Below are 26,678 nucleotides of genomic sequence, written 5' to 3'. Positions count from 1 at the left end.
AATCATTGAGACCAACAAACGTCAGCGAAAAGTAAGTTTTTTTTTTTTTTTTAACTCATTTGTAAGATTTGAAACTTTTTAAGACGTGGTTCTAGAATTTTCTCTTCTCTCTCTCTTGCCTCTTTGTGTGTGTGTGTGTGTGTGCGTGTTATTGAAATCTAACTTAAACAATACAAAATACGTTAGTTATTTCGATCATGCTTCTTTTTTTTTTTTTTGAATATATTTGGTTGGCACAACTGTCCGGCTTCTTCTTTTAAATTGTCTTGAAATGATTTTCTGTGATCTCAGCATGACCGAAATCATTTATGTTTTTCAATTCCCACACATTCTGGCAACTGTCAGTTCCATGTTTGCCAACCATTTTTCTCCAGACAGGAATGTTTACTTAATTTACAGGAATTCCTTCTTATCATGGCTTCCACGATTCCATTTGTTTTTATTCGTTGTTGGTTCCAATTGTGCTTAGGCCTGTTATCATTATTATTATTAATGGAAATCAATCAATCAATCTGTTTGATTTGAATGGTTTTACAAAAGCGAAAAATTTTAATTCTGCTTTTTTGAATTAATTAAAATTTTTTTCGTTTAAAAAAAAATTGGGGTCAAGTGCTTCTGCTACTTTTATTTTTTTGGGGGGTTCTACGTAAAATTAACAAACTGACCTCCTTCCCCCCTTCCCTCCCTTTCTCCCCTTCGGGAAAAAATCGTGACTTAAACTGTTAAGAATTAATTTATTATTAAAATTTAAAATTATAAAAAAGTTTTTTTCTTTTTTTTTTTTTTTTTGGTTCGTTCTGGAATTAAAGTCTCGGGTTGTGTGACCCATTGGGGACAAAAGGTCATTGTTCTTCTATGTGGTCAATAATTTCACTTGATCGTTATTTAAATGTATTTTCACCCCCCCCTCCTCTTAACGCTTTTTTTTTGGGGGAGGGGAGGAAGGGGGAGAGAAAGAAAGGGCAAGCAAATGAGGTTTTTTCGATTCGATTTTCAATTTTGATTTTGTTGTTATTCGATTTAAAATGTCGTTTGTGAATATTTTTAAAAAAAAAAAAAAAAAAAAAAGGGAGAAATTATTTATTTATTATTCGGTCGATGCACCACCTCCACCGCCGCCACCACCCCCACCCCCACCCCCTTAATTATTTATTAAAATAAAATAAAACTCAAATAACTAAGACAACTTTTCAAATCGTTGAAACAAACCAAAACTCGAATCGAATGATTTATTTTTATTTTTTTTTATCGATAATTGAATCGATCGATAAATCGTTTAAACCTCTCGAGATTTTGGAAAAATTTTCATTTTTTAAAAAAAAATTATTTATTAATAAACGTCGTCTGTTAATCTTTTTTTTTTTTTAATTTAAACGTTTTTTTCTTTTCAATGCGTTTGTTCGTTCGTTGGTTTGTTTGTTTGTTTGTTTTCTCAGAGATTGTTTCCGTTTCCGTTTAAAATAACGAATTTTATTAAAATTAAGTTTATTTAGCGTTACAATAAATAATTAAAGTGAAATAAATAAGGTTTAAATGCGGTCGGTTATAAGAAAAAATTAATAATTTAACGATTTTTTTTTTTTTTTTTTTCAAATTAAATCGGAGTTAAATTGTTTTGCGTGAAAAGTTTTTTCCTTTTTTCCAATATGGCGGCTCTCTAATGGGGGTCAGTTAAAACGTCCACTCAATTTTTCAGTTGCTAACAAATAATGTACATTTAAATATCTTTTTTCACAATACGTGCGAGTGGATTTTCCTGGATTTTCATTTTTTTTTTTTTTATTTATTGTCGTGTGTGAGTGAATAATAATAATAATAATTTTTTTTATTTAATTGGGGGAGAAAAAAATAAAAAACAAACGAGTGAAAATTTTTTGTTGAGTTTGATTAAAGTTTTTTTTTTTTTTTTTTTTTTTTAAATCAATCATCGTTCGAAAAATGTTATGTGATAAAAAAATGTCGGAAGAAAACGATGATAATAATAATTTATCAGAGGGAAAAAAAATAAACGATAATTCGAAAGGGACAATTTCATTATGGCCATTTTATTCTTTTATGAAAAATGAAGAAAAGGAAAAAATTAAAATTAAAAAAAAAAAAAAAAATATTTTTTGGAAACCATCTCTGTTGCTCTGTTGCGGTTTACATAAAAATAATTTGGTATCGACAGAAAACGTCATAACGACTTTTAATCCCGAATTTTTTCCAAAAAACGGGAAAAGGTATACCAAAACCTTATTTTTTTTCCAAAATAAATAAATAAATTTATTAAAGTTCGTTTACCCTTTCAATTTATACACGTATAAAATTAATTGAGGGTTTTAAATGTAAGAAAAAAATCAAACGATTGCATTTATTTAATACTATTATTATTATTATTGAAACGAAAGGAAAAAAAAGAAAATTTTTCAAGTTTCAGTCACGAAAATTTTTTATTTAATGTACATACAAACACACAGCCTTGACCACAAACAGCTTTTGAGTCATTTAGGTAAAAAAAAATTAAATTATCGATTAATGAAAATTCAAAAAATAAATAATAATAATAATAAAAAGGGAAAATATAGCGTCGTGTCACGATGATGATGATGAGTATAATAATATTAATAATTGTTTTTTTTTTATTATGTAATTTAGAAAAGTTATTGAAATAGAAAATCATTATTCATCTTCTCCATCATTAAAATCCACGACGTCGACGCCGCAGCAAAATACAGGAAATGGATTTAACGAATCCCCCATTTTTCTTCCCAATATTCATTCCAATAATAATAATAATAATAATCAGGATTACGACGTATCGAAATCATACAAGCAAAATAATAAATTAGATGACGTAGATGAAATTAAAATAGAAGATACGATAAGTCAATTTTCCGGTTTATTATCGGTATTAAAACGAATTATTATTATCATTATTATTTTTGTTTTTTTGTATGACGTCATAAGGTATTTATTAATATATTTTACAGAATTCGAAAAGTGTAAATAAAACGAGAGATTTTAATTCGAGTCAAATTCAACCGTTAGATTCTCATATAAATTACATAAATTTTTCATCTGATAAGGATCCTGATATTTCCACGTCAAACGATGATAAATTTCAGGTACGCGTACCTTTTTCTTGTTTTTTTTTTTTTGAATTTTTTCAGAGTAAATTAATTTGAATTTTTTTGGGGGTTTAGAACGCGATTGTTGTAGGCGATGATGATTTTAATATTAATTCGGCGGAACCATTTTCAAATTCTGTTAATTCCGCTCCTCCGATAATCAATACAAATTCGAGAGATCAAACGACGCCATCGACTTCGAGTTCGAACAGTATCGATATCGGTACTTATAGCGGAAGCGAATTGAGATTAAGAAGACGCGGAAACGGTTGGTAACAATGAAAGTTTAAATCCTCTTTCGTGCATGAATTAAATTTTTCTCTTGTATTTCAGAGCATCATTCGAGCGGTAACAACAGCAGACGACTTTATCGTAATAATTACGGTTCGAATAACGTAAAGGTAAAAAATAAAAAACCGTTAATATCAAAAAGTGCGAATAAAATCGGTGTTAGCAGAAGTCCTTTTCCAACGAATTCAAAACCGTTTGAAAAACCTAAAGAAAGTTTAGAAACTTGTTTCAATCAGTTAGAAAGTCAACAATGGTAATCATTATTATTATTATTATTATTCTAATATCGTTTAAATTGAAATTAAATGTTTAATGACCTTTCTCTTTGAATAGGGAAGCTAACATGTTAGGTTTGAATTCTCTTGTGAGACTTTTACGTCATCATCCTTCCATCGTATTAGGACAATTACATAGTATTATAGTAGCTCTAGGACAACAAATAAGAAATCTTAGATCTCAGGTTGCTCGTACAGCTTGTCAAGTGTCTGCCGAAATGTTTCTCATACTAAAAAGAAACGTGGAATTAGTAAGTAAATTCTTTTATGTGCATCAAAAATGATTTTTAAGAAAATATAATTTCACGTTTTGTTTTCGTAGGATTTAGAAGAATTGTCAGGACCTTTATTTCACAGATCCGCTGATACAAATCGATTCATAAGAGCTGATTGCAACGATGCTTTAGATAACATGGTTGATAATGTTGGACATGCCAAGGCAGTCAGCGTTATCATATCCAAAGGAATCATGTTGGTAACATTTGTTGTTTAAGTTTTGAAATAACAAATTGGATGAATGAAATTTATCCCTTTTTCTTCCTTCAGGCATCAGAATGCTACCGTAAGAGCTGTTGCTGCCAGATTACTGTTGAGGTTATCAGAAAAAGTTGGTCCTGAAAAACTTTTATCCCTACCTAAAGAAATCCGAGAAAAAATGTTATTATCGGGAGCTAATTTACTAACGGAAGGGAAATTGGAAACAAGGTGAATATTTTGTTTTAATTGTTTTAATGTCAATTTTTTTGTTAATTCAAATACAAAAAAATATAATTTATATTTACAGAGCGTTTGCCAAACAAGTCTTTCGAATATGGTCTTCTCATCCTTCATTTAATAATCTTTTGTTGGAAGCTGTTCCTCCAAATATTATGCGTCAAATTAGTAAAACATTAATTTCTATTAAATCATAATTTATTCAAACTGTTTAATTATATACACACATTTTTTTTTTAATTTTTTATATATATATATAAAATAAATGTTGTATTTTATAAAATGTTTTCTATTTAATGTTTTTTTTTTCAATAATTGAAATTAATAAATTGTTTCCGACATTTTGTTCGTTTTTTTTAATAATTTACCGCGAGAAATACGGTTCGTGTCAGCATCATTTATTAAATGTAACTAGTGCCACTTTAAAATTCCTATTAATGTATTATTTCTCTATGAACCTCAGTTAATTTTTTAGTTTCGTGTTATGTTTGCCGGTGATGTTATCTTATCTTGTTAAATAATAAAATGTTTTTTTTAGACCTAACAGTAAATTTAATTTTTTCAGTATGTGTATTTTTCATAACAGTTAATACAATTCCAAAAGTAATAAAAGTATTTCTTAATGCTAGTTTATTCGGTATAGATGTAAATAAAGCAACCGGTGATAAATTGTAAGCATTTAATTTATATTCCAATGTGCTCTTTCAAAAATTGCTTTGTGTTAAATTTTATTTCTTCTTTTATGATTTAACACGTTGCATTTTATAGTTGTAAGATACAGTTATACGAATATTGCTTATTCGTTTAAAATTTTTAATTTTAAATATGGCTATTTTTTTTTTTATAATAATTAATAATGTGCAGAATTACATTGACCGTTGATTTTTTTTTGTTTCAGACCCGAAGCCATGGGTGTTGTTGCCGGTTGCATTTATTTAATATTTATGTTCCTTTACATACCAGTACCATTTAGCGATGCTTTTCTTGTTGAAAAGAATTTTCCACATAATGAGGTTTATTATTATTATTTATTTATTTATTTTTGTTAATCATTTACTGTTAAATAAGTACTAGTTATTATTACAAAAAAAAATTTTTTTTTAGTTTGTGGAAATGATAGCAGCCCTATTATCAATATGTTGTATGTTACTTTTAGGATTTGCTGATGATATTTTAGACTTGAGATGGAAACATAAATTAATTTTGCCTACAATTGCATCATTACCATTATTAATGGTATATTATGTTAATTTTAATTCAACAACTGTAATTATACCCAAGATATTAAGGTCTCTTATTGGATATTCTGTAAATTTAGGTATGGTATATTAAACTATCAATTATAACCTGATTTTTTTTTTGTTTTTACTTCACATTCTGGCATATTTACAAATTCAATACCAAAATCATTACTTTGTTTTAGGTTTTCTATATTATGTATATATGGGAATGCTTGCTGTATTTTGCACAAATGCCATTAATATATTAGCTGGAGTTAATGGACTTGAAGTCGGACAATCAATTATAATTGCCATATCAATTGCATTACTAAATTTTATCGAGTTATTCGGTGATCATTATAAAGCTCATAGATTGTCACTTCAATTTATACTACCATACATTGCCAATTCGATTGCACTCCTTAAATATAATTGGTAAGTTTTTTAAATGTTTTTTTTTTTTTTTCTTTTATTTTATAAATGCAATGATGATAATCTGCTATGGTTTCGCAAAATTTCATTTCTGATTTGTTTTTTAATGAAAGCTATCTTGGCAGACTGAGCTTTAAGTAAAATAAGTATAATAGCCTATATCATATTTAAAAAATTTTTAACTTTACAATTTATGTCTACTCTTGTTTTAATGCACTTATTTTTTTGATGGGAAAATTACTGATGAGCATAGTTTTTAAAGGAGTTTTTATAATTGTAGGGTAAATAAAAATACTTTGCTTAAATTTAAAAATTTTAATCTGAATCATTCGTGTTAAAAAAAAAATTGACAAAAATGGAACTTAGTTATAATCAGCCTTATTATATAAATTAATCATTAAATTAGAGTACTTCCAATAATGTTGAACCACATATTCAGGAGCATAATAATTATCTTTGCCTTCGTAGTTGTTTATTAGTTGAGTTTTCCCATCAATGTAAATTCCATCCCCTATAATTTGCTCTAAATATTTTTCATCTATGAGATCATGGTTAAGAAAATTTTTTCCATTCTGTTGGTCAGTAGTAGATTGTATAAAATTAGGAATTTCATTAATATTGTAACAGAGTTCACAAAACCATCCTCCATAATGATTTAAATCGCCAACCACAAACCATACTTGGCTTTGTATTAAATTCGGATCATTATCATACAAGTTTTCCAACATTAACACCGTAGAGCCTGCTGTAACTTTTTTTGCTTTATTTGGATGCTGGTAAAAGTACCCAAACACATTCCATTTCAGTCTAAATTGTACAGGCAACGTAAAACCGTCGAATAATTTAAAAAATAAAAGTGCCTTAGAGTTGGGTATTTCTAACGAATCTAATTGTATAAAAATGTCATCGTCCCTCAGATTTTTTATTATCTTACGAGATTTTTCCCATGATATTTTACTCGCTGATTCTTTTTCTCCTCCTGACTGATATATAGGAGTAAAAAGGATTTTATGTTGTTTACCCTGGCAAAGACCTTTATCTAATTTTAATTTGAAATAAAAAGGTTTGCTTTCTCCATTTTGATTGAGGTCGGATTCTGCGACTATAAAAAGATCGACAATATCGAAGAGCTCGTTAATTTTAATGGCAGCCAAAGGAATTTGTGCTGGATGAGTAATCACAAACATGTGTATTATTCTTCTGGTTTTGCTTCTCTTTTGTATTATGGCTTCCTGTCTAAATGCTATGAAAGCTCTCCATATAACTTCTGGAAAACTGCAATCGTTCCCATGATAGCCTGGCATACATTCACACTTTTCAACTCTGTTATAAAATTTTGATTTTCTTTTCATGTACCTAAAATAAAAATGCCACTTTTTTTTTTAGAAATCTGCGAACATTTTAATTAATTTTCTTGTTACAAAATATCTTAAAATAAACTTTACAATCAAACATACTCAACATCTGTTCCCATTTGATAGCACACTGTATCGTTAACTGTAATAAAAAATTTTTCTATTTTTTCAGTCTTCAAGTAAATCTCTGTGTTAACATCTGAATGATAATAGACTTTGAATTTACTTAAACCCAATTTACTAAAAATAGTTTGATTCGATTGATCTAGAAAACTTATCGACCCTTTAGATCCCCACAATTTTTTATGAGATCCATTATTCCAAGATGCGGAAAAATTTAAATAAGCAATCAAAACTAAAATTTGCAATGCTAGAAAAGTCCATAAAAAAATATGATTTTGGTCGAATTTAAAATGAATTTGCATATCTGATTCCGGCATTCATCCTGAAATTATTGTAATAATCATTTTTTAAGTTTGTAAAGTATTTTATGAGTATTAGAATATTAAATATGAGTAATTTTAATTTGCATTTTTTTTACCACAGTTAATATTTGATATTTACCTAGACACACCCCATTTGAAATTGAATTATTTATAAAAAACATTATTTAATTTTCTCAAAACAAAATCCGTTTATTTTCAAAAATACTTTTTTTTTTTAAACATCACGTTGCCATTGTATTTTTCAATCAACATTTTGTAATTATATTGAAAATTTTAAATGACTTTACTAAACACACCCAAGCAACCATATTTTTTCCTACTCTGTGACAAGTTTTAATAATTTTGGGAACAAACTCAAAACGTACTAACTCCAAAATTTAAATTATTATTATTATTTTTTTTTTTTTTTTATTATTAAATTCTCATTACTCTTATGATTGAAATTTGATTCGCATTTACAAAAATTAAACTTTAAAATTGATTAAACGTTTTTGTTTAAACATTAAAACTGTGTAAAATCTTTTATTATTATTATTATTATTAATAAAAATAATTATTTTTCGTACAAGCGCCCGAGTTTTCATTTTAATAAACTTAAATAAATTAAATTAATCAAGTTAATTCGATTTGGTATTCATTTTATTTCAGGTATCCGGCAAAAATATTTGTTGGGGATACGTTTTGTTATTTTTCGGGAATGACTTTTGCCGTTGTTGGAATTTTGGGACATTTCAGTAAAACGATGTTGCTTTTTTTCATACCTCAAGTTTTCAATTTTCTTTATTCTCTTCCACAACTGTTTAAATTCATACCGTGTCCGAGGCACAGAATGCCCAGGTAACTATATCATCAATAATAATAATAATAATAATAATATTCATCGTGGTTGAAATTATATTTAAATGAGGTTTATTTTTAATTATTATTATTATTCAATTTGATATAAAAATGTATCCACCATTCGATAAAACAATTTATCAAATATTATTTTTATAATGAATTAACATTGGTTAATTTAGCTGATGTCATTACGACGGTAGCGTGGCCGAGCGGTCTAAGGCGCTGGTTTAAGGCACCAGTCTCTTCGGGGGCGTGGGTTCGAATCCCACCGCTGCCAGTTAAATTTTTTTTTCTTTTTTTTTTTTTCTTTTTTGCTTGTCTCAGGTGGTTAAATTGCAAATTAATGATTTTTTTTTTTTTTGTTTAATTTTTTATTGTAAATTTTAGGTTAAATAAAAATACAGGTTTACTCGAACCAAGCGTGACAATAATCAATAATTCAGATTCGATGAATTCAATATTAAAATTATTCATTCGTTTACTCTCTGGTTTGAAATTACTCCAAGTGAAAAATGATGGAAATTCATTAATTATTAACAATATGACGTTGATAAATTTGTTGTTGGTTTGGATGGGTCCATTACACGAAGCAAAATTGACTACATATTTAATAATTGTACAGGTAATGGAGAAAAGAAAAGACATGTTTATAGTTTCACAGCAAAATGTATATTTGAATAAATGTAAATGATGATACACATAAAAATGGTTTTGCTAATTATTATTATTCTGAAGAATAATGATTAATAAATGATATCTTGGCAGTCTGAACATTTTACTCTTTATTTCAGTACATATTATTATTATTATTATTATTATTATTATTATTATTATTATTATTACAAACTATTCAGCATATTTTTCTTGTTATTTTAGGTGATTTGCAGTTGCATTGCATTTACCATACGATATCCGTTGGCATTTTTATTTTATGATCACATTGGATAATTAACAATAGAAAATAGATAATTATTTACCAAAAGTTTCATTCTAGTCAAATTTTGTAATAAATTTACCAAAAGAAAAAAAATTATAATTTTTATTATTTCTATTAAAATGTTAAAATAATAAATATTATTTTGTATAAAAATAAAATGAAAAAAAATTTACACTATTAAAATTTTTTATATTGTTAAATTATTTTCTTAAAATAACCAATATAACCACCATATAACATAACCATATATAACATTAATAACCACCTTAACTACTCTAAACAATTAAGCACTTTAATTATTTATAAATTTCCTTTAAAATATTAAAAAATTAATATTATTAATTTAAAAAAAAGATTTTTATTTTATTAATTTCATTCTTAAAATTATTTATTAAATTTATTGCATCGCAAATTATGAATATTTATTTTTAAGTTTCTATTTTGTGTACAAAAATCAAAATGGCGGGAAAAATGTGAAACAAGGTCATGTGATCACTTCCGTTTTGAAGTTGTCGTCGACTGTACGTGAATTTTTTTTAAATTTTTTTTATTTAGTTTAATTTTGTATATCAAAGAGATACATTTCGAAAAAACGGTTTTAATTAAACTATTAATTATTTTTTATAATTAAAAAGTGTTTTTTTTTAAATATTATTATAACGCATGCAGTAATTTACGACATGTTTTTGTGGTTTACAATGGTCGTTAGTTTTAGCGCCAAGTTTAGTTTAACCATTTTTTGACGCTTTGAAATTTACCTTTATGAAAATATTTATGTAAAAAAAAAAAAGAAAATTAAGTGTTTTTAAATATTTTTTATTATGAGTGATGAATTTAATGCTTTAAAATGTTATTATTATTTATATAAAAAGAAATTAAGAAATCACATCATGTTGCTCAGATGTCATTCTTAAGGAATTAAATATAAATATATATATATTTGGTAAGTACTAGTATGCTTTAAAATAATGATTTTAATTAAGATTTTTACAATCAATACTTAAAATATATTCTAAAACAATTGCCATTGTGCCTCATAAAATAATTTTGAAATTTTATTTTTAAGGAATTGTTGTTATGAATTAAATAATTCTTTGCCATGGGTGAAAATAAGGAAAATGAATGGAATCAAAATATGAATAATTCAAACAGTAAGTACACTATATTACTTATTTTGTTTTATTATCTATCTAAAACATTCAATTTTTGTTTTTTATGTTTTTGTACTCGACACTCGAATGATTCTTAATTTTATAAATACATTTATTATTTGTATTACATATATATATGTGAATACTTTTAGTCTTGGAAGTTTTGGCTGGAAAAATTGAATGTTTGCAAATAACTAACTTTATGTGTCATTCGAATTTGGAAATCAAATTCAATAGCATGATAAATTTTATCACTGGACGAAATGGAAGTGGGAAAAGTGCAATCATGACTGCTTTAATCGTAGTATTGGGAGGTACAGCAACTATCACAGGCAGAGGATCTGGTCTTTCAGGTTTCAATCATGTATTATTTACTTTTTTAAATTTAAATTTTAAATCTTTCTTACAATATACACAATCATCTTTTAAATTTTAGATTTTATTAAAAAAGGTGAAAATTGGGCAAAAATCTCGATAACATTATTAAACGAAGGACATAATTCTTATAAAAAAGAATACTATGGAAGTAAAATCATAATATCGAGAAATATATCGAAAACAGGGTCTAATTCATATGTATGTAAATCAGAAAATGGTGTCATTGTGTCTAAGAAAAAAGAAGAAGTTGATAAAATAATATTAGCTTTCAATTGGCAAATAAAAAATCCTGTTTGTATATTAAATCAAGATGTTGCTCGAAGTTTTTTATGCACTAGCGATGATGAAATGAGATTTACAATGTTTTCAAAAGCTACACAGTTGGATTATTTAAAAATTTTATATGTTAAAACAATGGAACTTTTAACAGTGACTAAAAAACAATTACAAATAAAAGAAAAGGTAAAAAAAATAAAAAGATTTAAATTAGACGAAACATTTGTCATATGTTTCTAAGTATTGAATTATATTTTTAACATGCATATGTAAATTCATTTTCATATTTTTTTTTTTTTTTTTTAAGGGAGTAGAAAAAGCAAGTCAGGAAGTGCAAAGTCTCAAAGAAAAACTAGCATTATTTGTAAGTTTAGAAAAACGTGTACACGAATTAAGAGATTTAGAAAATGAATATTTATGGTCTTTGGTAAGTAATTTTTATTAATTGTTTACATACATTTTTATTTTTCTAATACATAATTTTAAACTGTTTCAGGTTGCTCAAGAAGAACAAAAATTAGTTAAATTTAACATAGAAAAAAAAAATTTACATAAAAAAAAGGAAGAAATTTTACAAGTGGAAATTAGTTTTGAAAAAACACTCGGTGATTTAAAATTAGAAATGGAAAACATTGAAAAAAAAGTAAAAGAATTAAAAATTTTAGAAAAAGAAAATAAAAATGTCAAACATAGTATAACAAATCAAGTTTTTGAATTAGAAAATGAAATACAAAAAAATGAAACTCAATTGAATCATTTTTTAGGAAAAGAAGAAAGAAATCAATCTGATATAAATGGAATTAAAGAACATTTGATGAAATGCGAAACCAGGTTTGTTAATTTTTTTTTATTATACCTAAAATCAAAAATCTAATTGAAATGTTTATGATTGATTGGTTTTTATTAGTTCTTCTCAAGATGAGGAGGGAAAAAAACAAATCAGCAATAAAATAAGTAAATTAAAAGAAAATTTAACCGAATTGAGAGAAAAAATGAAAAATATTGAAATCGAAATGAATTCAGCTCAAGATGCAAAAATGCAAAACTCAAAAATATTAGAAGGTTTAAATTTAGAAGTTGAAGAATTACAACAAAATAAAGTAAGATTAGAAACTCTTATTAGAAATAGTAAATTAAAAAATCGAAATAATTATCATAAATATGGTCCATTTACACAAGATTTATTAACCGCCATTGAAGATGCATGGAAAAAAAATTTATTTATCAAGAAACCAGTTGGACCTTGCGGTTGGTAATTTTAAATTATATTTTTTATTAAATCGTTATTGTAAATATTATTTAAATTATTATTTTTCCAGGTGTTCACGTGACATTTTCAGGAGATCCAAAATGGGGAAAAGCTGTAGAATCAATTTTGGGTAGTCTCATGACTTCGTATTGCTGCGATGGTCAAAAGGTTTTAAATATAGTCATGATTATGTGATTAACGAATTTAAATTTATTATTATTATTATTAAGTAATATTACTAATTGAATTTTAAATTGATTTTTTTTTTTTAGGATTTTCAAGTTTTAAGCGACATAATGAATAAAGTTTGCGGAAACAAACAGCATCCTCCTGTCATCATCAGTAAATTTTTATCATCGAGACATAACGTGTCGTCTAAAAGAGTAATTTTGGAAAATCATCCATCGATTTTAGACGTTTTAACATTTGATAACGATGTCGTATTTAATACGTTTATAGATCAGGTAAGTTATTATTATTTTTTTTTCAATATTCTTTATTTTATTATTATTATTATTAAAATCTTTTTTTCACTTCGTAGGCGAGGATAGAAACGATTGTCCTTTTCGAAACCGATGAAGAAGCCGCAGCTTTGATGTCACGCATAGAAAATGTACCGAAAAATTTATTCATGGGATTAACAATTTCCTGCGATCAATATTTTCCAGCTCCCAATTATAGAACGTATTATGGAAATTCAAAGAGAATGGTTATGTTTTTCGAAAATATATCGAGTAACGAGGATGCGTTACAAAAAATTGAAATGGAAAGTCTGACCGTAAATAAGTCGTTGGAGAGAAAAAAATTGGAAATTATCGAAGCGAAAAATTTAAATGCGAAAGCAAACGACACTCTCAAATCGTTCCAGGAAAAAATGAAAGAATTCAAACACGTGGAAAGAAAAATTCAAGTGGAAATAAATCAATTATCTGATTTTCAAGATACCAGACCTGTGACAATAACAAAAGTGGCTTTAGAAGAAGAGGTTTGGTTAATCTGAAAATAGATGTTGTTTTTTTAAATTGCAATTTATCATTATTATTATTATTATTATTATTATTATTATTATATTGTTACAGCTTGCAACTTTACAAAATAGTCATAGGGAGATTTCGTCGAAAGTAACTCATTATAGAAATTGTATCGACAAGCTGGTGTCGCAAAAAAACGAACTCGTAATCAAATTGAATTCCATGGCTATGGACGAAACAATAGCAGAAGAAAATTTAAAAAAGATTAAAGAAAGTTTGGAGGACAAAAATAGAGAATGCAGGGATTTGGTGAATCGAAAAAATACCGCAAACGACAAATTGAATGACGTGGAAAAAAAATTAAGGGATCTCGGTGATGAAATGATTAAATGCGAATTGGAAATCAACAATAAGTATAGAGAAGCAGAAGAAATTTGTCCGGAAAGGGTGGATACGGATAAATCCCCCGTAGAAATTCAAAAACAATTGGAAAGTAAGAAGAATTTAAATCAATTGAAATTTTATTTTTAATGGTCGTTTTATTAAATTCCTTTTTAATATTACGCAGAATGCAGGAGGTATTTAAAAGCTGGGGAAAAAGTTGTGGGATCGAAAGAGGAAACGATTAAAAATTACAAAATAAAATTAGAAGTTTATAAAAACATGATGAAAATGATAGAAATATTAAAATCCGTTTTGGAAACACTCGTACGAACGACTCGAAATAAATTGAATCGATTGAAAATCTTACAAACTCACACGGCGAATTTAGTTTCTTTTTATTTCCAGGTAATTTGTTTTTAAATGTTGTTACGAATTGTGAGTAGAATCAAAACTATCAGGTATCGTAATTGTAACATTTAAAATAAAATTTTTCAGGCGATATTGCAAACTCGAGGATATGATGGACAATTGAAAATAGATTTCGATAAGAAAATATTAGATTTGGAAGTCATACCAAAAGATGGAAGTTCGGCGAGAAAAGATACGAAAACGTTTTCCGGAGGAGAAAGATCTTATTCGACGGTTCATTATTATTATTATTTATTATATTTATCTGGAGGGGGAATGATAATTATTATTATTAATATTTGTTTTATTATCAGGTATCGTTTATACTCGCAGTATGGAAAATAGTTAATTTACCCGTTTATTTTTTGGACGAATTTGATGTTTTTATGGATAAGGTTAATAGAAAGGTTATTATGGATTTATTACTGGAACATGCAACTTTGAATAGTAATAAACAATTTGTATTTATCACGCCGCAAGATATATCAAACATTCAATCTTCGGAAGCAATATCTGTGTATAAGTTACCAGAGCCAAAAAGAAAGGACAATTAATTTTTTTTTTTAATAATAATAATAATACAAAAAGTACAAATAATTGTTTTATATTGTTTATTGTTAAAAAAAAAAACGTCTTTCATTCCATTTCTTTTACATTCATTCAAGTTTTAGTGAAAGTTCTATTCTTTTTTATTCATTCTGTTAGGTTTCATTCAAGAAAAAATTTTTTTAATAATTATTTTTATTAATTAAAACAAAAAAAAATTTTTTTTTTTTTAAGTATTTCATTTAAAATAAATTTCGTATATAAAAAAAAATAAAAAGGTAAGAAAAAAAATAACTTTAAGGAAAATTAAAAAAAAAAAAAAAAAAATTAAATTAAAAAAAAAAAGTAATAAGTAAAGAAAGACAGGTAAAAATGAAAGAATCGCAAGACATACAATAATGTTAACACTTTTTTTGAAGAGAAGTTCATTTTTCCGCCAATAGATGGCGCTGATTTCAATATTTAAATAATCAGGTAAGAAAACGTGCGAAAATTCGCGGTGACATTGCAATAAAATTTATTTAAATACCAAGAAAATACTCAGTTCAGGCATCGCTTCTCGGCCTTATGGCTAAGATCAAAGTGTAGTATCTGTTCTTATCAGCTTAATATCTGATACGACCCTCAATGAGGGTCCAGAATATTAAACTGATTTTTGGAAACGGATGGAGTGTTAGGGGCTTGCTCCACCTCCGTCACGGGTTGGCTCGGCATTGCAGTACAGCCGAGATCGGCCCACCCATAATTACCTCCAAAATAATAACTCCTCACTTCCGGTCTGGTTGCAATAAAATAATTTTTTAGATAAATTTTTAATTTTTTTAAAATTTTTGAGAATTTTCAAAATTTTGAAAAGGGTACTGGTCGATTTTCCAAAAAAATCTGAAAAATTCTAGAAAATTTAATAATTTGCTAAAAAATCTAGAAAAACGACCAGTAATTCATGGATTTTTCAAAATCCGTCCCCAATTTTGGTTTTTTTGCCAGTTTTTTGACCATATATGGTCATATTTTGTCAAAATCTCTCATTTTTCTCGTTTTTTCTTTAAAAAAAGGGATTACATGGGGTTTTTATTCATTTTAGAACGATTTTTCATGAGAATGACTAATAAAACGGCACAAAATGCCATATTTTGAGTAAAAATTTCAAAATTACCATGAAATATACCGTAATTTTGAAAATTTTTAAAATCCGAAGGTATATATTGATGAATTTTTAAAAATTTTAAAAAATCGCCACTAATCCACTGATATTTTGTTTTTAAAAATATTTTTTCAAAAATTTTTCGGATTTTTGAAAAATCGACCAGTACCCTTTTCAAAATTTTGAAAATTCTCAAAAATATTAAAAAATTTTTAAAAAAATTAAAAATTATTTAAAAAATTATTTTATTGCAACCAGACCGGAAGTGGGGAGCTATTATTTTGGAGGTAATTAAGGGTGGGCCGATCTCGGCTGTACTGCAATGCCGAGCCAACCCGTGACGGAGGTGGAGCAAGCCCCTAACACTCCATCCGTTTCCAAAAATCAGTTTAATATTCTGGACCCTCATTGAGGGTCGTATCAGATATTAAGCTGATAAGAACAGATACTACACTTTGATCTTAGCCATAAGGCCGAGAAGCGATGCCTGAACTGAGTATTTTCTTGGTATTTAAATAAATTTTATTGCAATGTCACCGCGAATTTTCACACGTTTTCTTACCTGATTATTTAAATATTGAAATCAGCGCCATCTATTGGCGGAAAAATGAACTTCTCTTCAAGAAAAAGTGTTAACGTATGCTTTGCGATTCTTTCATTTTTACCTATCTTTCTTTACTTATTACTTTTTTTTTTTAATTTAATTTTTTTTTTTTTTAAATTAAACTTCCTTTAATTTTTTACTATGTAAATTTAAAATATATTTTTTTAAAAGGTATTATTAATTGTTTTAATTATAACTTTTATTTTTTTTATTTTTATTTTGCTGTAATGGAATTTAACGGAATAAGAGCTTTAGGATTACTGATAAAAAATAATAATAATTTTTTTCTGTAATATTTTTTTTATTTTCTAAAATATTTACATTGTCTTAAAACTATAATTGTTAAAATTTTTATTAATTTAATTAAAATATTTTATTTGAAATTTTACGTTATAATAAATAACGGGGGCGTATCAGTTTTTTGATATTGATTTTTTTTTCCCTTTTTGTCTGCATTTTTATTGTACTTTAGTTAGTAATGAAAAGATTATATGAAGAAGAATGTACAAGAGCTCAATTATTTGGTTCTCCTAAACCAAATTGGAATGAATTTTTAACAATTAATGAACAATCTACAATTAGTAGTGAAAGAAGCTGTGAAAAATTTGATGAAAAAAATGCTCAGGTATTTATAAAATTTTTAAAATAAAAACCACATTAAGTAAATATTATTATTATTCAATATTTTTATTTTTTCCAGAATGAAGTAACATTTAAAGAAGATCTTGGTAAAATTGGAGGTGGTTTGGATGAATTAAACAGCACTCTTGTAAATACACAAAAAAAAATTAACAGGTTAAAGGTATGTTGACAAGAATCATTTCTTTTCGTTTCTAATCAATAATAAAACATAAACTGACATTTTCTATAAGAATAAAATTTTCTTTGTTTTTTGCAGACTATTTTTGGCGGCTGTGGTAATATTCTACGAGTTTGCTTGAATGATGATGATGATCACGATTTAAAAAATGTAAATACATTATCTGAAAATAATATTATAACAAATCAAGTTATGGAAGGTGAGTAGTTTAAAATTATAAATCTTAACTCATAATTTTTTTTTTTTCTAATTCTCGAATTTATTTTTTGCAGATGAACCAACCTTTTCTTCTCGTCTACAAAATTCAGACGGACAACTTAACAAATTGGATATTCTTATTAATAAAGCAGAAAGAGCAGAACTTAGTTTATCTGGTCAAAATAAGCAAATGAAAAGATTTTTAAAATAATTATATGTCAAGAGTACAATTACATTATTTAATTTCTTTTAATGAAAGTTTTTAAAAATTCAAAATCGATAAATTTTTAATAAACTAATTAAAGACGAAAGTTTTAAATGATATTATGACATTTTTTTTTTTTTTTAAAACAAAGTGTTGTATGTTGTAAATAAATAGTTGTTGTATTGCAATTTCTTTATTTTCAGTCAATAATACAAAAATCTAACTTTCAGTAAGTATATTAAAGCATTTTTAAAGATAATTATATAGTATTAGTACTAATCGTCTTATTAATAAAAATCCAATTTGTTTTCGAAAACATGATAAATAAATCCCTAAAACTTAAAGTTAAATTATTTAGTCTACATCTGTTTGTCAAATATTAAATTTTATTAAATACTTATTTATTTTAATAATTAAGCTCTTACTTATCTATTTTTTTTTTATTATGATACACTTGACAAAGATTTAAAAAAAAAAAAAAAACTAACAAGTATATTAAACTAAAACAAAACGGTTTTACTTGATTATTGAATTTAATTGATTTATTTAATAAATCAATCAAGTTAATTAATTAATCAATCGAAACGAAATAAATAAAATTTAACACTTAAAAAAACATGAAATATAATTATAAAATGAAATTCTAGCAGACGACGACGATTAGTTATCGCGGTTCGAAAATATGTTTTCTTCTGCTTTTGAAATGTAAACACATGTTTTGATTAATGTTTTCAAAATTTTATTAAAAATTAAAAAAAAGAAAAAAAATTAAAAAATAATTTTATTAAATATCAAAAAAAAAAAAATTTTTTTTTTTGTTTTTTTTAAAATAAATTTTAAAATCGGTAACGTAAAAAAAAAAAAAAATTAAAATAAATTATTTTATAATGATTCGGCATGGAATTTTTGGTCGTCACAATTTCGATTTAATTAAATATCCAAAATTCACTTCGTGCACATCATTCAAGGGTTGTAAAGTTAAAGAATTTAGTTTATTTACAAATTTATCGACTCGACATGGAATCAGCACGAGTAATGACCGTAAAAGAGCAAAAGAAGAAATTATTGAAACCACGTAAGACTTTCCAAAAAATAATTTATTTAAAAACTTATTAATAGTAAGGTTAAAGTCCGTGACTTTAAACTCATACTTTTATAGTAACTTTTAAACATTTTTTTTTTTTTTCAGATTCATTTAGTAAATTCATACTTCTAAATTAGTTATTTTATTTTAGTGTTAAACCAATTAAAATGGCTTACACTTCCTACGAGCTGACTCAAGATAACGAAGAAGCCGATTATCCTATAATAATTATGCACGGATTACTCGGATCGAAAACAAATTGGAATTCGCTATCGAAAGCCATCCATAATAAAACAAAGAGAAAAGTAAAATATAAAAATTTTTTTTTAAAATTTTCATGTTAAATTCTTATAACAGAGTAAACATAAATTTTTGCAATAAAACTTTTTCGAAATAACAAAAATTTTAAGAATTCAAGTCATTTACTACGTAAACTGAATAAAATATTTTTATTAAACGATTTCAATTTGAAATGGTATAAATAATTAAAACATTTCAGATAGATTTATAAAATATTATTTAGGTAGTAGCAGTAGATGCCAGAAATCATGGAGAAAGTCCTCATACAACAGAATTAACATATAATCATTTAGCTGCCGATATAAAAGCATTAATGAGTGATTTATCATTTCAAAAAGCAAGTTTGATTGGACATTCGATGGGAGGTAGAGCAGTCATGTTAGTAGCTCTTAGATATGTAAGTATTATTTTAATTGTTTCATTTAATTATTTATTTAAAAATTTTTAATTTTTAATTTTTTTTTTTTTTTTTTTTTTATTGAATAGCCAGAACTTGTAAAAGAGCTTATAATAGTTGATATATCACCGTTGAGAACTAGTCCAAACTTAAGACAACTCATGAAATGTTTCGAAGCCATGAGACTCGTTAAAATAGAACCCAAGATACCATTATCTTCTGCTAGAAAATCTGCAGATAGTCAACTCTCAAAATACATAGCGGTAAGTACAAAACTATATTAACTAATCAAAATGGAGAAACGAAAAAAGTTATCAAAGACATGTTTATTATATTATTTAAGAATCCAGGATTGAGACAATTTTTATTGACAAATTTGGTTGAAGGAGAAGATGGTAAATATAAATGGAGAGTTAATTTAGATTCTATAACTAGTAATTTTTCTACAAACATTTCAAATTTTCCAAATATAAAAACAACTTTCGATGGACCAACATTATTCATTGGCGGTTCCAATTCGGACTATCTTCTGTGAGTTTTATAATCAAAAAAAAAAAAATTTTACAATATTTACAATAATTAAAATTTACCTCAATTTAATAATTAATCTATCCATTAAAAAAAAAAAAAAAAAATTTTTAGTAAAGACGAAGAAAACGATATTAGAAAATTATTTCCGAAAGCTACATTTTCATACATTCAAGATGCTGGTCATTGGGTACATTCTGAAAAACCGGATGCATTTTTAAAATTAGTTACATCATTTATACAAAACCAAGGTAAAATTAATTTCAATAAATGATAAAATATTTATCTCTGTCTCTTTCTATAAATGAATCAGATAATAATAATTTTTTTCTATTATTTTTGGGTATATAAGAAAGTATAAAGAAATCAACTTAGTCAGAAGTGTGATGACAGGAATGTGTTTTTTTTTTTTCTTTTTTGTGATTAGTTAGCCGACTGTGATAATAAAAAATTATTTCCCTCCCCCCCCCCCCCGGTACTACTGTAATTTTAAATAATAATAACAAAATTGTATGTGAAAATAATAATAATAATAATAATAATAATAAATAAACTCACCATGAATAATAATGTTAATTTATTGCTTATAATTAGATATAACAAATATTATACACAACTAATCAATACACGTTAAAATATAATAATAATAATAATAATAATAAAAACAACTTATTTATATTTACATGTCGAAAAACGTATAAAAAAAAAAAAAAAAACTATAGAGGTATGTTATATTTCACCGCCATATTTTCTCTCGGCGGCGGAAATATATAAAATTTTTAAAAACATAGATAACACAACAAACAAACGTTTGAAATCGATTATTTTTATTATTACCAACAACGACAACGACAACAACAACAACAACAACGAGTTTTTCTAATTAAATAAAATTATCCAACCACGGTAGATATTTGGCAACATCGGTAAAAACTACGTAATGACTCGTATCGCAAACTCTGCTATCGTTTCTTGCTGGTGAAATACTGACAATACCTCTCAGGTGCCACCTTTCAATTCCGGTTCTATCTTTGTATGGGAATACCATACCGCCACCGCTATCTCCATTGCATACGCTAGTACCTAAAAGTTAACAATAAAATCGATATTAATAAACGAAGTAATAATAATAATAATAATTTAATTAGTTACCATTTTTAAATCCGGCACAATAAGTCATATTGGATGTAAATTGTGGATAAAAATCTGGATAACTCCACAAGCATGTTTTCTGTTCTACGACTGGCATTTTAGCTTGTCTCAGTTCTTCGGTTAACATTTTATGTTCGTCGAATCCCCAACCGACAACCTAATAATTTTAGAAAAAAAAAAAACTTTTCGTAAACAATTTTATCGAAAAACGATTATATAAAATTAATGATGAACCTACGGTGCCTAATTTTCCTTCTACTTCTTCTATTCTCGTATTTGTTCTATCCCACATGCAAATGGGTCTCACATAATCTGAATATTCAACCGGAGTCGTAAGTTCTAAAACTGCTATATCTGATCTAAAATCCGTGCTGTTGTATTTTGGATGTACGGTTATTTTAAAAACCTAAAATGATGAAAATCTCCCGTCAGAATCTTTTCTTTTATTTGTGTGGTTAGAATGAAAAATGGAAAATGTCAAACCTGTCGATTTTGAACTCCTCCTTCGCTCCATAATTTCAAATGATATTTTCCTAAATAAACAACGAGGGTGTTTTCATCCAATGGTTGAGTCGTGTATGTTTTCGTGACGCAATGAGCCGCTGGAAAAATTAAATCAATTATTTAAATTTTTTTTTTTGTTTTTAAATGAGAGAAAAAATAGTAAAAAAAAAAAAAAAAAAAAAAAAAAAGTACCCGTGAGAACGTATTTGTTGTTAATCAATGATCCACCGCAGAAAAACGTCAAATCGGTACCGACATTTTTATACAAAGCTACGTGCCATGGCCACTGTCCTCTGGAAGTTAATTGTCCGTGAGTGATTAAAGGACTCGGTTGAATCGAAGGAGTACCACATTCTTGATATCTTTGATAATCTAAAAGTTTCCAAAATCTCATGTAAAAAAAAAAAAAAAATTTCCAAAATCAAACCAAATATTTCCTTTTTTGTTACCCACCATTCGTTTGTGGATTAGGAGGATTCGGATTCGGATATGGATTTGGATTAGGTGACGGATAAGGATTAGGATTCGGATAAGGATGAATATTAGGTTTATTTCCACCGGAAGAAGAAGAAGACGATCCATGATTTTTATTTCCGTTTCCTTTGTTACCATTTCCGTGCCCTTGACCGTGACCATTACCATTACCATTACCGTGTCCTTGTCCGTGTCCATGATTATTTACCGAGCCTTGAGCAGGTTTAGCTGCGTGTGGTGGAGGTTTGCCATTGGAATGAGGAGGTCTACCAGGTGGTTTTTTACCTCCGCCGCCAAACGAATTTAAATCTGTTTCTTCGTAACCGTTTGGATTCGGTTTGAGAAATGGAGGAGGTTTCACGGTACTTTTTATAAAGTCATCAAATGGCGGAGTCGTTCTTCTAATTCAGATATAAAATTTTTTTAAATTTAAACATAAAAAACGAAAATAATCAAATGGGAAGTACATAATGGCGTACCTTTCTAAACGCGTCGTCGTTTTTTTCGTACTACTTTCATATTCGTAATTCATGATGGGTTTTTTCGGTTTTTCCGTGTAGTATTCGGTTGTTCTTTTCAAATGAAGATCTCCTGGATTTTCATACATAGGTCTTTTTGTGGTTGTTTTTTGTGCTGCGTTTTGCATTAACATTAAATACATAAGTACATACATCTTACATGCAAGACATTCGTTATAATTTTTTTTTTACTCACCACGATTCGATGGACAAATCAATCTACCATTTAGATTAATCGATTTCAAATAAGGAACAGGTTTTTTACCGTTAAATTTAACCATTATTCTGACATTTTCAGCGGGTCCAGGAACTAATTTATGATTCAGGGATAAAAGAGTAAAATGTATATTGTCTTTCGTTTTCACATCAGCTATCCAGTTCTGGAAAAAGAAATTTATCAATGCAACAAACTCATTTTGTTTTTTTATGTTTGTACCTTATTTATTGGTATCATCATTATCATTTTACGCTACCGTTAAAAGCTCTGCGGGTCTATCTAAAGTAATGTCAAGTCTCATCCCGTTTAAAACTTCATCCACGGTCACGTATATATCGGCAAACCAACGGTCTTCTTCAGGTTCTCTTCCTTCGTATTTGAAAACTTTCAGGCACGGACTCGCGGGAAAAACTCTTGCGGGTTCGTATTGTAAAGGCCTTGAATAATGATTGTTAATATCAGGTTGGTGGCTTTCGGGGAATCCTTGAAATTGAGTAAAGTAATAAATGAGAAAAATAGGATATTTTTATATTGATATAGGCACTCGTAGAATTTTATTATTCGTACCTGAATAGCTCGAACTGTTTTCTTTAATGGGTCTGCTCCCGTTGTCGGTCATTGATTCACCATAATATTCATTTGTACCACCTTTATTATAATTATTTCTTTCATCCGTTTTTCGCATGGTGTACGACACATCACTCGGCCTCGTTTTTTCATATTCGGAATTTCTACTGTGCTGCTGCTGCTGCGGAATTCTTTCGTTGGTCGATTTAACTTTTTGATAATCGTAATCGGATGACGGTTCATCATATTCCCTTTTGTAATTCGTCGATAGTCTACTTCCCGAAGAAGGTTTAAATTCATCGCTTTCCCTATCGTACAAAGGCCTTTTTTCATTTATTTGCCTTTTATCCTGCTCTCTGATGTGTCTTCTTTCGCTTTCGAGTGGATAACCAGCGTCTCGCTCACGACTCCTCTCGTTCGAAGCCGCATACAACAAGTCTTCGGCTATGGCATCTTCATAATTTCTCTGATAGTCGTTCTCAAGGGGTATTTTCGGTCTGACTCTTTGATCGACAACCGTATCCGCATAATCCTCAATGTAACCGGGTGATATTTTCAAACGATGATGGTCTTGATTGGCATTTTGAACTCCGTAATCACTTCCTGAATGTTTAGTCGGGCTAACGGGATGATGAGGATTATTTTGATCGACGTAACTCGGTTCTCTTTGAATAATGACTTTTTTTATTTCCGGACCGTGATTAAGAAATATGGGTTCAGAGTGAACGGGGGTTATAATTTTTGGCGATGACCAATTTGTTTGTCTCTTACTAGGATAAGACCCCGTTTCTTTTGACTGATATTCGTGATTAGTATTTTGATTGATGTGTTTAATTATCGGAATGCTCGGTTGCTGAAAGTCAACTTTTCCTCCTTCAGACTCTATACTTAATGGTAAAACATCAAATATATTTTGTTTTTCTACCTTTTCTTCTTCTTCTTCTTCTTCTTCTTCCCTTTCCCCTTCCGCTTCATCATCATCATCATCATCATCATTTAAACTTTTTGACGTTTTCTCATCTGGATCGAAATTAGCGGCTTCGACGTAAATTTTTATTTTTTGCGATCCTTTTAATTCGGGAAGATTTTTATTTGGCGTTATGAGGATTTCATAATTGGGCGCACTGTCTTGCGGTACTTTTTGAATTCCAAAATTATTTTTATTACCATCATCTGGCCTTTGCGACAGCATCAACTCGATAATTTCAACCATTTTATGCGGTGGCGTGTCTCCATTTTTACTATGTACGGCTACCGATTGAAAATCGCACTTGTTTAAAAAAACCGATATCAATACCGTCACCGTCCAGAAAAAAGTGGCGGCCATCTACAAAAAAAAAAAAAAATTTATTATATCGTTTTATTATTTTACGTATACATATATATATTTTTTTTTTTGTTTTTCACTAGTTTAGACTTTTGACTTTTTAATAATAATAACCACTTAATTTATTGTATTTACATATATCTAAAACTACAATAATTACACACTCGTTTAACATAGGAATTAATTAAAAAAAAAAAAAAACTCACTATTCCAGTTATTGTATTATTATTATTATTATTATTTAATACTCAAGGTAAAATTAACGATCAAGAGGTTAATAGTATATTATTATTATTATTTCCTTCTTTTTTTTTTTTTTAAATTGAGTGATTTGCGTTCGTTTTCACGTTACAAAAATTTCATTTGTAAATTTTTTTATAGTTGCCTGATAAAATATTTCTTTGGTGAAATCACACGTGAAACACACGCACGCACACGCACGTACACATCATTGACAATTTCCTGTAAAAAATAAATTTCTGAGTATCAGGTTTAGTGCAAAAAACCTTTCCACCTAATAATTCTTTGAAACGTTAACAAATAATAATACTAATAATAATAATAATAAAATTTCCTTGCATTTTGCCTGAATAAAAAATCAAAAAGTTAAAAAATTTTTTTTTTTATTAATATTTTTGTTATCAATTTATTTATTTATTTAAATATAATATCAAAGACCGGTCGAATAATTTATTAATAATAATAATAATATTAAAAATCTTTTTTAATTTATTACTCGAAGCTTTTAAAAGAGATCAAAATTAGGAGTGGAAGTTTAAAAATGACGATGATGATGATGGTGATGGAAAAAAAATTAATAATGATGATGATAATTTTCAAAAAAAAAAAAAATAAAAAGCTGAATTTCCATTTGCGAAACGTATTCGAGGGGGGAGGGAGGGGAGAGAGGAAGAAGGGGGGGAGGGGGATTTATAACTCGTATTAGAATTTTTTTTGTTAATTGTCAAAGTCAAAGTCGAAAATAAAAAAAAAAAGTTTTCTTTGTTATTTATTTATTTATTTATTATAATTCTGGAATCGAAAAAAAAAAAATTTATTAATAAATAAATTTTTTTTGAAAAGTTGTTTGTTGTTCCCTGTAAACAACCGGCATTTATTAAACTAGTTTAAACTGCAATTAATTTTTATTGACTCCTCTTCTGAATAATAAATTTTGTCTCGTTTATTTACATTTAATTTATATTACTTAAAAAAATTCAAATCACCTTTTTTTAAAGAAGTTACTAATAATAAAATGAGCCGACGATTTGTTTATTACGACAACTGACCTTTTTTCCCCCAACCCCCCCCCCACCCCCTCCCCCCTTTAAAAAAAACCTGTAATTCGACTTTTTTTTTTTACTTACTTACTTACTATGGCAAAATAAATAAAAAAAAAAAAAAAAACTTATGTAAACATGAAACAAATAAATAATTTTTTTTTTTTTTTTTTGATAATGTTGTGATGGTGGGAATCACCTTTTGCTTGAATGAAACATTTACATTATTATTATTATTATTATACGATTAAAAATAATTTATTATTATAAGAAAAAAAGACGCCATTTTATAAAAAATAAACGATTCGCTTTAAAAAAATTTTTTTTTTCCTTCTAGTTTTCAATAACTTGGTTAAAAAAATGCAATTAAAACCGT

At 27.2% G+C, this 26,678-nt stretch overlaps 7 protein-coding genes and 1 non-coding gene across 8 annotated transcripts; 6 read left to right on the top strand and 2 right to left on the bottom strand.

Moving 5' to 3' along the window:
- Positions 1–2,439: 2,439 nt before the first annotated feature.
- Phum_PHUM609440 (uncharacterized protein) lies at positions 2,440–4,587 on the top strand (the record flags this gene model as incomplete). Its single annotated transcript, XM_002432975.1, has 9 exons — positions 2,440–2,482; positions 2,643–2,890; positions 2,973–3,107; positions 3,186–3,378; positions 3,444–3,636; positions 3,735–3,927; positions 3,999–4,147; positions 4,223–4,381; positions 4,461–4,587. The coding sequence occupies 9 exons, from the start codon at positions 2,440–2,442 to the stop codon at positions 4,585–4,587; spliced, it is 1,440 nt and encodes a 479-aa protein (XP_002433020.1).
- Positions 4,588–4,915: 328 nt separating this feature from the next.
- Phum_PHUM609410 (UDP-N-acetylglucosamine--dolichyl-phosphate N-acetylglucosaminephosphotransferase, putative) lies at positions 4,916–9,631 on the top strand (the record flags this gene model as incomplete). Its single annotated transcript, XM_002432974.1, has 7 exons — positions 4,916–5,061; positions 5,289–5,403; positions 5,495–5,708; positions 5,814–6,045; positions 8,492–8,680; positions 9,071–9,305; positions 9,560–9,631. 7 exons carry the CDS (start codon positions 4,916–4,918, stop codon positions 9,629–9,631), a joined length of 1,203 nt encoding a protein of 400 aa, XP_002433019.1.
- Positions 6,405–7,837, bottom strand: Phum_PHUM609430 (uncharacterized protein; the record flags this gene model as incomplete). Its single annotated transcript, XM_002432973.1, has 2 exons — positions 6,405–7,398; positions 7,500–7,837. 2 exons carry the CDS (start codon positions 7,835–7,837, stop codon positions 6,405–6,407), a joined length of 1,332 nt encoding a protein of 443 aa, XP_002433018.1.
- On the top strand, positions 8,879–8,960 carry Phum_PHUM609420. Its single transcript has one exon. It is a non-coding gene; the product is annotated as a tRNA-Leu (tRNA).
- A 1,088-nt stretch (positions 9,632–10,719) lies between the features above and the next one.
- Positions 10,720–14,991, top strand: Phum_PHUM609400 (structural maintenance of chromosome, putative; the record flags this gene model as incomplete). Its single annotated transcript, XM_002432972.1, has 13 exons — positions 10,720–10,771; positions 10,924–11,124; positions 11,208–11,611; positions 11,733–11,852; positions 11,922–12,256; positions 12,333–12,673; positions 12,745–12,842; positions 12,947–13,138; positions 13,216–13,664; positions 13,780–14,138; positions 14,214–14,434; positions 14,525–14,671; positions 14,752–14,991. 13 exons carry the CDS (start codon positions 10,720–10,722, stop codon positions 14,989–14,991), a joined length of 3,159 nt encoding a protein of 1,052 aa, XP_002433017.1.
- Positions 14,992–17,209: 2,218 nt separating this feature from the next.
- Phum_PHUM609390 (uncharacterized protein) lies at positions 17,210–17,960 on the top strand (the record flags this gene model as incomplete). The annotated part of the gene is made up of 4 exons (XM_002432971.1): positions 17,210–17,356; positions 17,432–17,533; positions 17,630–17,750; positions 17,824–17,960. The coding sequence occupies 4 exons, from the start codon at positions 17,210–17,212 to the stop codon at positions 17,958–17,960; spliced, it is 507 nt and encodes a 168-aa protein (XP_002433016.1).
- An 881-nt stretch (positions 17,961–18,841) lies between these two features.
- Phum_PHUM609380 (valacyclovir hydrolase, putative) lies at positions 18,842–20,537 on the top strand (the record flags this gene model as incomplete). Its single annotated transcript, XM_002432970.1, has 6 exons — positions 18,842–19,029; positions 19,190–19,343; positions 19,562–19,735; positions 19,825–19,975; positions 20,047–20,266; positions 20,378–20,537. 6 exons carry the CDS (start codon positions 18,842–18,844, stop codon positions 20,535–20,537), a joined length of 1,047 nt encoding a protein of 348 aa, XP_002433015.1.
- A 609-nt stretch (positions 20,538–21,146) lies between these two features.
- Positions 21,147–25,022, bottom strand: Phum_PHUM609370 (uncharacterized protein; the record flags this gene model as incomplete). Its single annotated transcript, XM_002432969.1, has 10 exons — positions 21,147–21,346; positions 21,416–21,572; positions 21,654–21,821; positions 21,899–22,017; positions 22,112–22,291; positions 22,373–22,758; positions 22,873–23,026; positions 23,108–23,291; positions 23,385–23,611; positions 23,696–25,022. 10 exons carry the CDS (start codon positions 25,020–25,022, stop codon positions 21,147–21,149), a joined length of 3,102 nt encoding a protein of 1,033 aa, XP_002433014.1.
- Between the last annotated feature and the right edge of the window lie 1,656 nt (positions 25,023–26,678).

The sequence above is a fragment of the Pediculus humanus genome, genomic scaffold (genome assembly GCF_000006295.1).
Source record: "Pediculus humanus corporis 1103172108318 genomic scaffold, whole genome shotgun sequence".
In the NCBI taxonomy this organism is placed as follows: domain Eukaryota; kingdom Metazoa; phylum Arthropoda; class Insecta; order Psocodea; family Pediculidae; genus Pediculus; species Pediculus humanus.
Note: the sequence above shows the minus strand (reverse complement) of the source record. Positions and strands in the feature narration are given on the sequence as shown.